This window comes from Anopheles moucheti, chromosome X, assembly GCF_943734755.1.
Source record: "Anopheles moucheti chromosome X, idAnoMoucSN_F20_07, whole genome shotgun sequence".
Lineage (NCBI taxonomy): Eukaryota > Metazoa > Arthropoda > Insecta > Diptera > Culicidae > Anopheles > Anopheles moucheti.
In genome coordinates, this window is record NC_069142.1 from 6954246 (window position 1) to 6964161 (window position 9916).

The window sequence follows — 9916 nt, forward strand, 5'->3', positions numbered from 1 at the left end:
TGCGACTGAAATGTATACCATCTCTCTTGCATATCAGTGGGTATGTCTTGATCCCAGTCGCTAGTTGACAACCACAGCATCTGCATGTTGATTTTTGCCCACGCCGTTACTGGAGCAACTAGACCCAATGGATCATATATGCGCGCTATTAATGAGTACACCTTGCGACGGGACCAACACCCATTGTTCATCGCACTGTTGGACTCGATATACAGATGATCTGAAGCAGGCAGCCACGCTATGCCCAAAGTTTTTATAGGCTCCTCGGAGTCTTCAAATATTCTTACCTTAGAGGTTGCTCTTTCTTCTGCTGGCACGTTACGCAAGGCCTCCGGATTGTTAGAGCTCCATTTCGTAAGATGAAAACCTCCTCTGGCTAACAGCATCGTCAGCTCAGCCTGTAACTTGATGGCTTCCTCCACACTGGTGGCACCACCGATGTAGTCATCCACATAGAAATCTTCCAACAGTGCTTGCTTTGCTAATGGAAACTTTACACCTTCATCATTCGCCAACTGGTGTAGCACTCGGATGGACAGGAAGGAGGATGGTGCCAAACCAAACGTAACCCTTTGTAGCTCGTACACTTCTAACGGCTGATCGGATGACTCACGCCACAGGATGCGTTGAAAACGAGTGTGGTCAGGATGCACCTTGACTTGTAGGTACATCTGCTTAATGTCTGCCACTAACACCACGCTCTTCATGCGAAATTTCATTAACAACGCCAACAAGTTTTCTTGGATTACAGGTCCCGTCAGCAACAAATCATTGAGAGACTTACCGCTGTCGGTACTGGCTGAACCGTCGAATACGGGTCGAACTTTGGTACTGTTACTTGACCCTTTGATCACTGGATGATGCGGCAAGTAATAGTGTGCTTCGGCGCTATCTAATTTTTCTGTGGCTTTGCTTAAAAAACCTTTGCCGATGTAGTCTTTAATCACAGCCGTATATTCTTGTCGCAACCATTGATCCCGCTTGAAACGGCGTTCCAATTGAAAAAATCTCTTGCGTGCTGTTAACTCGGATTGTCCTAATTGATTTCGCAAATCAGACTTAAATGGGAGCTTGACAACATACCTGCCCCTCTCATCCCGATGATGGAATTGCACAAAGTGAGCTTCGCAATCCTTTTCTTCTTGAGTGTATTGCGGCGCCTCACGAACCTCTTCGCTAATCCAAAACCGTTCAATTAAGTCCTCTAATCGAGTGCACGAGCCACAAGTCGCAGTTTCACCATTATTTGCCACTACTGGAGTTTTGCCAATTGCCACCCAACCAAAAACGGTATTAATGAAGGTAGGAAGTGTAGGTATCTCAAGCCTGATGATTCCGCGATTGTCCGGTTTCAAAAATGACGCATATAGTTCAGAACCTAACAACAAATCTATTTCGTGATCACCATCAAAATCTGGATCCGCGAGCACCAAGGTTTTGGGTAGATTCTGCCTGTTCAATCGCGCACCTGTCACTGGTCTGTAACTAGATATTGCCGGCAATACGAGAAACTCCATTTGTGCTTGGAAACCATTGTTTCGCGAACTTACTCGTGTGGTCACCGACTTAGTAACATCTACCTTAGAGCGACCCACTCCGGTCAACGCTATTTTACTTTCGTGTTGAGGCAAATGAAGCCGTTCTGCAAGGCCCTTGGTCATCAGGTTCACCTGGGATCCACTGTCAATTAATGCTCTTGCAGGCAACCAATTATTTCCCCATGCACGCACATTCACTATAGCCGTCGACAATAATACAGATGTGCATCTTTTGTCCGATGACGCGTTCGCTACTGCATCTTGAATGCCACTGGCAGATGGAATCTCTTCACGAGACGAAGAGGGAATTTCTTCAGCATGAGTGTCACCATGTAAAAGAGCATGATGCTTTCGGTTACAAAAATTGCACCGCACTCGGGACCAGCATTTTGCCTGAAAATGCCCCTGCTTTAAACAGTTAGCACACAATTTCTTCACGTTCACTATTTCCCTGCGCCGTGGCACTGATAAACTTCGAAACGATTCACAATGCTCCACCATGTGGGAACCATCACATTTTGCGCACTTTATTTCCGCAGCCACATTGGTCGCAACACGCCGTTCACTAATGAATTTGCCGCTCGCCGTTGGCCTATCCACAGTACATGCTTCCAATATGCGTGTTTGAGTGCGCAGAAAGTTTAACAAATCGTTCACCGTGTTCTTTTCATTCTCTTCCACGTGTTTTTCCCACTTTTGCTGGGTGTTATCGTCCAGCTTAGAGATGATTATTTGAATAATCATACATCCCCACTGTTCTGTATTCTCACCTAGCTGTGTAAGAATTTTCAAATTCCTTTCAAAGCAGTCAATAAGTGCATGAACCCCTGCCGTACTCATGATTTTCATGCGTGGCCATTGTAGCATAGCATTCACGTGTCGTTTCTTCAAAAGATATTCATTTGAATAGCGCTTCTTCAAAGCCGTCCACGCTACGTTATAATTCGCACTACAAGCCTGCAAGGCATCCACCACCTTTAGTGCTTCACCTTTCAAAGAGCCTTTCAAGTAAAGCATTTTTTCTACCAACGAAAGGTTTTGGTTTTCATGAACACTGACAAGGAACATGTCATGAAAAGGGAGCCATTCGTCGAATTTACCCGAAAATTGTGGTAGCGTTAAACGCGGCAATCTAAGTCGATTGTTCTCTTCACTCGTTCGCTCCACCTTCACACTCGGGCGCTCACCTCCTGCATGCAGTTTTCCTAATAATTGTCCTTTCAAACACATGACTTTGTCTTCTATGCTTCCGTATATCTCTTCATTTTCGTCGCAGTTCTCCTGCGCCCTGATCAGCCGAGACACTTCCTGGAACTCCTTCCAACGCTCGTCCAATAGGCCTGCACGAGGTGTCAGTTCTGAGAATTCATTCTCTTTATACTGCGCCAAAAACGTGTCGATTCGTGTCAGCGACCGCACGATCCTATCGCGCTCGCGCTTTAGCACTTGAATGTTTGATACCACTTCCATGTTCATGTTATGCATCGCGTTTTCCATACTCGGAGCATCCGCAAAACCAGCAAAATCGTCTTCTTCACTGGTCGACATACCTGACTCCAAACACTGTTCACGCACACGGCAAAATAAAGATTGATTTCACACGCCTTTGCGATTTTTACAAAAAGAAATCACCAGTCTATGCCTTTTTCTTGACTCCAACCGCTGTTCACGTACACCGAAACAAAGATTGATTTCACACGCTTCCGCGATTTTTGCACAAAGAAATCACTAATAGTCTCAATATGTCCTTTTCACTTTGTCTACAATCGCCAAAACTAAGCACAAATATTCCACAATCCTGGTCACGGCACCAATGTTGCTTTCTAACACCTTGGCGATTCCAGCCCCTACGTTGTGATATAACTTTTTTGTTTTACAAAGTGATCGAGACGTCTGCTCATGTTCTAGTTTACAGCGAGAGTGTGTCCGCTTTCTTTATTTCAAATAATCCATGCAGAACTGTCACTTGCAGTGCTGCCATACCCAATACATTTTCCCAAGTAGCAAAAAAATTCAAATGACAGACTGTCCGTTACAGTAAACAAGTTCCAACAATATCTATTTAAAGCAAAACCGAAAATTTTCACAAACAAAAAGCATTACACCGATGACCGATGACTGTGTGTGTTGCATGCGTGTTTTTGTTTTTTGAGGAGGAAGTGTACGTTCTGTGTGAGTAACGCGCCGAAGAGGCAGAGAGTTCATGCCGCTTATTTGTGTATCCTTGCGTGGAACCACACATATATCTGTATCCACAAAAGAAAACAAAACCGTCGGAATTACGTAGTAAGATAGCTCCCCAGGACACACGGTCGCATAATCCTCCGTAAATTGAATGTGATATATCGTTTTTTTTTTTTGTTTTATTTACAAATACTTTTAGTGCTAGTAAAGCCAGATATAAAATAAGCTCGACGATGAACTACAACAGAGAAAACAAGAACGCCTGGAGGAACGCAAAACCTTTAGCGATTAAGTGGATATTGTCTAGAGTAAATATGCGCCGTTTCTTTTTTCAATTATTGTTTTATAAATGTATTAACACTGAATTGCTCGCCTGCACCGGTCATCTTCATCAACCCATTAGAGTTCTGCTCCAGTTTGTGTTCTCTAGCGTACGTTTTAAACGTAGAGTAAACGGTGCATATTTTTCACCGACTTTACATGGGTTTTAACACGTTACAATAGCCGTAAAATTATGCTTGTGTTTTAACCTTGGAAGGTGATGTTCGTATAAAGCTCTCCGTCAACTAGGCTCAGAAGTATAATACAGTAAAGCAAACAAAATGAAACATTGTGTCGTTATAAAAATACAATTCTACCAGAGGCGTATAAGCAATGAAAATTAAAAACCGAAACCACACACGCACACATTGTATTTTTTAGTAAGATACAAAACGGGAAGGAAGAAAGCAAAAGGCTATTTAATTGTTTCGTGTCCCGGCAGTGCATCGAACGGATGCAGTCCATGTAATGTGGCTATATTTAATTGTTTTGTTTTGCGGTTCCAAAATACAGTTTGTGGGTAACATCTTGTCGTCGATATTTAGTTACCTGGAAGATAGAAACTCCATGGCATGTGGACGCATCCGTGCGGCGAGGTGTCCTGGTTCGAGCTTAGCAGGCGGATACTCTCTCACTCGGATGGCACTCGCAACAATAGAGCGAATAGTTTTTAACCAGACGCTACTAATTTATCCCATTACACCACAGCAAACGGAATAGTTTAGCGTTAAATATACATATATAAAAATATATATATACTATAAACATTGCAGCAGAACCTGCGGAACATTAAACGGTTGTTGGCGTCAAGCGTTTCCATTTGAACGATCCGAACGGGGATATCATCCTTTTGATTTAGCTTTTCTGTTACCTCTTCCTAAGATTGCATTTATACGATCATCAGTTCTCTATACACGGCCAAACACACGGTGTTTTTTAGGCTGTTAGTAAAGCATAGTTTATTATTTAAAACAAACATGGGCTGAGAGAGATGATTCCATCGTCACATGCAACCGGGCACAATATAGCTTTCAAACAATTACAATCCGCCCGCACGGCGTGTAGAGGGAAGGAGGGAAAGTGGATGTGAGTGTGTCTGTAGGTGTGCGTGCGAGCGAACGCAAAGAGTTGCGTCAAGTTTAATTAGTTAAATCCCATTTTAACGTTTAACGTTTTTTTGTCCGATTTTGTTTTATGCGGTATTGTGAATATTAAGGCGGAAAATATCATGTGCACAATAGAACGACGTTCCGATCGGTTTCAACACAAATGTTTGGGAGTAGGCGTGTGGTGGATCATCGTCACACTGAAAGATAAAAGAAAGAAACATGATCAGTCGAGTAATTATGGGTTTGATTAAAATATTTCACATTTTATCAATTCATTGGCCGCATAAAGTGAAAGTATTATTGAGGATTATTCTTGTCGGAGTCCAGCAAAATGGTTAAAGCTGGTGTAAGTTAAAATCAATATTAATTGTTAAACTGTTGCTCAATTGGTGATTAGCTCCACCTCGCTAGGTGATCAATGATACAATATAACTAGGTAGATGCTATCACCAAGGGTCTGCCTCCAGTATATGGGCTTACTTGACTGAGTGCTCGTCAGCATAGCGTTAGATAGGGCCATCCGTGACTCGGAGGAGGAAACTTACGCGAAATTAAATGTTACTCACAAAAATTATACAATTGGGGTCTACTGCCTAACTCTTACAGCACTTTGTACAACACTATTAAAAAGAGTTCTCGTTTTTATGTTAATGATCTCCATAAACTATTGCAATCTAAAGTATAGTATAGTGCCCAGCTTTGTTTCAGAAGACATTTTTTTCAATACCTAGTTCTCGCGGTTCCTAAAGACTTGCGGTCCATTAACCATTAACAACCATATATACTTTCCTAATGATTAAATCGAATGCTTCTCTTTCTTCCATACTCACTTGCAATCGTCCTAGGACGTTTATCAGTACACCACCGTCAAACATCGGTTGCGAATCGACCGCCGTTAGCACACGGTTGATGTTTTGAAACGCGAGACTCTAAAAATGGAAATACAACATGTTTAGATCGGCTCTAGGATCGGCGCTACATAACGATCGCGATCGCGACCCTTTACCTGCAGTTTTTCGAGAATCTTTGCCGCGCCCTGGATCTGTTGCCCTTCGAACGTCATGAAGGAAAGTTCCGCCTGTTTTTGGATAGGGAAAAACAGATTGATAGCATAGACCGATCAGCATTTTTAGAATGAATGCAGGAGCAACTCCCTATAGATGCTTAACACATTTCGTACGGTGGTATGATATGGACCACTTTGTGGTGAGGTTAGGTCCGCATAGTTTTTGCAGTCCTATAAACAACACAGCACAAGCCGCAAGTTTGTGAGACTGCAAGTGAAACTCGCAGTAGTCCACGGACAATGGCAACACTTACATTGTACAGGTTTACCAGGGTCGGTCGTTGCGTTGAGTCATCGAATAAGGCATAGTACTGGGTGACGAATCCTTTGCCGATCTCTTCGTACTGCGGATTTAACGCCATTCTGAGGGTAGGACGAAAGCGATGCAATCAATTGGGATACGCACTCAGTATGCCTTCAGCCGCTGGCCAGGATCAACCATCAATCCCGAAGTCGCCGACCACGGTGAAGTACGGTTCAGCTGCCGGACAGAAAACGCAGTAGGCACGGGCCAAGATGTGTTTCTTTGCAAACCTAGCAAAAAAGGCCAACCGAGAGATGGACCAGTCGAGAAACGTCAACCTTTTGACAGCTGGCGACGGTAACGATTTATTTTTAGCGAGCACCCAACTCCGGATACGGAACAGCTGGTAACATTTGCTGGAATGCCGATATGTTGCCGTTTGGTTTCTGGAAACCGTTTCACCGTACGTATTATTTCATGTATTGCATCCATAAAACGTAGTTGTTGATTGCGTACAGTTTAAACACGGTTCTGATCTCTCGCTATTGATGTTGTTCTTCCAAAAGGAATCAATATTAAAAATATTTGTATGCTCAATTGCGGAACACATTGCTTCTAGATTGTCAGGATGTATCGTTTGTCTGTGCAGAAGATTACTTGTATTTGAAAATAAGTTGTGGATAAGAACAGCAAGATGAGCAACAAAATAGAAGTGCTTTATTTTGATTTGATTTCTCCTGTCACTACCGCATAGCCTGAATCAGAGCTACATAAACAATGCACATTGCTGCCAAGAGAAAATAAGAAGCGTTCCTGCATAACGGTGGTTTCTCGATTGTCCCAATTTCCAGTTCGAAGAACACATAGTTTTACAGTTTTGCCCTGCATGCATCATTCAGAAAACTATATCACACACCGAAGTTTGTGCTGGATCCAATCTGCAGCAAAGGAAAGTATCGCTCATTTCTGCATTGTGAGATTTAATGAACGAGTAAAGGAAAAGCAGCCTTCCAGCAGCTAACGAAACAATAAACAACGTATAAGATGCCGGATGTTTTAGTCTTATGTGCTGCAACGCAATACTAGATGCAGGAAGTGATGCGAAACGTCCGCAATGAGAAGGTAACCAAGTTAAAAAAAAGGGTGATATTGTGTTGAAATGCAAACTCAAATTCTTCACTTTCATTACAGGTAGAACGTGAAGCGAACAGAATGAGTAATGAAAGGACTCTTGGGAGTAACGAGTCTTCCGCTTCACACTACCGCGACACAACCGAACATGACGCCGTAAACAATCGGTTCATCGAGAAACAGGTACCGGAAATAGTGTTCTGCCTGTCGTGTCGCTCCCAGGTCAGCGTATCGTTGCCAAACGACATTATTCAACATTATATGAACCGCCGGCACGAGCCGTGCTGTCGCTGTCTGTACTGCAACGGGCCTATGTATCGGTACAGAGATAGCAAGGGTAAGGTGCAGTACTATCACGATTGTCACCGATGCAAGCGCTTTCTGGACGCTTCCTAGCCGTCCCAAAGAACGGAAACATATTTATCGAATAAAAGTTGTTTTCTCATAAACTGAAATCGTTCCAAACGTTAAACTTAATGTAGAACTTCTCTTGCTCTTAAGAGTTAGTTAAATATCAAGAAAATGGATGGATGATTGTTAAACATATTTTATATTATGCAAATCCAATATTGTGTTTTATTCAGTAATTGAAATGATAGACAAATTGTTGAAACATAAGTGCAATCGTTCGAACATTCTAAGTGGTAACAAACTAAACCTTAACATATGAAAAACAACTACACAAAATTCCTTAATACTAATTACTTGTCTCATCATCCACCAAGGAATGTGCAATGCCGCTCTCCTCCTCTCGACGAGCGTCACTGGCTGCCTCCGCTTCGATTTCCACCACTTAACTCTTCAGCGACTTCATAACGCTCTGCAGCTCGTTCAATTCCTAATGCTTGTCGCGGAATTACAAAGTATACAAAAATATCTGAACATCCCCCTAATTCTAATTACATGCTTCATCATCCACCAAGGAATGTGCTATGCCGCTGTCGTCCACTTGAGGAGTGTCATTGGTTGCCTTCGCTTCAGCTTCATCGTTCAGCATTTCTACCACCGTTTCCACTAAACTCTTCAGTGACTCGACAACGTTCTGCAGCTCGTTCACTTCGTCAGTCTTTTCGCTCAACTCCAAATGCAGGCGGGCATTCTCATCGAGCGTTTCCTCCAGCGCAAGGCGTCGTTTTTCTGCCACCTTTTGCCAGTAGCCAGAGTTAGGCTTCTCAGCCACCAAGTTTTGTTCGTCCTCGAACGTTGTTTGTGTCGCCTTTGTCAACTGTTCCACCATTTTGCTCCGCTTCGGTTCGCTCGGTTGCTTGGTGGCCGACACCAACAGATCCTTGCCTAGGGATAAAGTTTTTCCTGGGTGCAGGTTTTCCTTCCACGTGCCGACAACGTTTTGTACCTCCTTCAGCGTCATTCGTGAAGCTTTACGGATTTCCTACAAAATGGAAGCCGAATACATGGCGTTAGGTATTATATTGATCATATTTGTGCGGAGTAAATGTAATAAATATAAATCACACCAAACTACTTACTTCTTGTTCCGAAGGTGTATCTTGCGATACGACTATGTTTGAGGTAGAAGCTGTACTCATTATAAGCTTTGACTTGCTGCACGGCAAATTGCGGTACACAACAGTAGCAAAACAATATATTTCCCTCCAATTCTTCTTGAAATGAAATGACGCTAGACGTGCGTCGCATTCCAAGACAGCACTTTGACATTTATGTTTGTTTGTTCACAAGCTTCATCGGTGCTGTCACTGTGGAAAATTCCGTTTCCTGTTCCAGTTTGCGTTATAAAAAAATATTACATTTCTTCCCAATACTGTAATTTGAAAGGGTTTTATTAGCTATATTAATAATTTGCAAAAAGCTAAAACTATTGATCTTTAATAAGCATGAATTTAAAATTAAGGGTTTTTGAAAAGGTTCAATACAAAATTTGCCTGACAAAATACTGCAGTGTAAAACTTTCTTGCAAGGGGAAACCCTCTCAATTTTCGAGGCTCTCGGATAGAAACATTTAAATTCGTAAAATCCTTCAACTGTATCCGGTTATGCTGTATCTCAATCAGTTTTCCAGTGTGTCCTTTGGTTATAGTCGTTCCAATTTTGTTCTTATTTGATGTCTTAGACTCTTCTAAATCGCTCACGGTCGAGAACCGTCGTGTCCCGTTTTCAATATCTGGGTCCTTTTGGTGGACTCGAATCGTCACCGCCACTCTTTCTCAAATTGGGCTTTGCACGTCTCCTTTTTTTTGAGGACGATCTAAAGGGACTGTATGTGCTGGATCGGCCGGTTTCATTCTAATAATTTGTAGTGTAACGAGGCATGTCTTTAGCGACTTCCAAATATCTTTCCACATAC

At 42.5% G+C, this 9916-nt stretch overlaps 3 protein-coding genes across 4 annotated transcripts; 1 reads left to right on the forward strand and 2 right to left on the reverse strand.

Moving 5' to 3' along the window:
- Positions 1-3926: 3926 nt before the first annotated feature.
- Positions 3927-6797, reverse strand: LOC128306899 (probable nuclear transport factor 2). Its single transcript, XM_053044547.1, has 4 exons — positions 6473-6797; positions 6159-6230; positions 5983-6081; positions 3927-5349 (listed from the first exon to the last, which is right to left on the reverse strand). The coding sequence occupies exons 1-4, from the start codon at positions 6578-6580 to the stop codon at positions 5236-5238; spliced, it is 393 nt and encodes a 130-aa protein (XP_052900507.1). The 5' UTR covers positions 6581-6797; the 3' UTR covers positions 3927-5235.
- On the forward strand, positions 6787-8067 carry LOC128306900 (uncharacterized). 2 transcript variants are annotated; one of them, XM_053044548.1, is made up of 3 exons: positions 6787-6925; positions 7314-7584; positions 7654-8067. In XM_053044548.1, exons 2-3 carry the CDS (start codon positions 7549-7551, stop codon positions 7987-7989), a joined length of 372 nt encoding a protein of 123 aa, XP_052900508.1. In that variant the 5' UTR covers positions 6787-6925; positions 7314-7548; the 3' UTR covers positions 7990-8067. The 2 variants fall into 2 exon arrangements, with proteins under 2 accessions (XP_052900508.1, XP_052900509.1); XM_053044549.1 differs by having other exon boundaries at positions 6869-6925; positions 7217-7584.
- Positions 8068-8145: 78 nt separating this feature from the next.
- Positions 8146-9210, reverse strand: LOC128306898 (geminin). The gene is made up of 2 exons (XM_053044546.1): positions 9081-9210; positions 8146-8983 (listed from the first exon to the last, which is right to left on the reverse strand). The coding sequence occupies exons 1-2, from the start codon at positions 9138-9140 to the stop codon at positions 8489-8491; spliced, it is 555 nt and encodes a 184-aa protein (XP_052900506.1). The 5' UTR covers positions 9141-9210; the 3' UTR covers positions 8146-8488.
- Between the last annotated feature and the right edge of the window lie 706 nt (positions 9211-9916).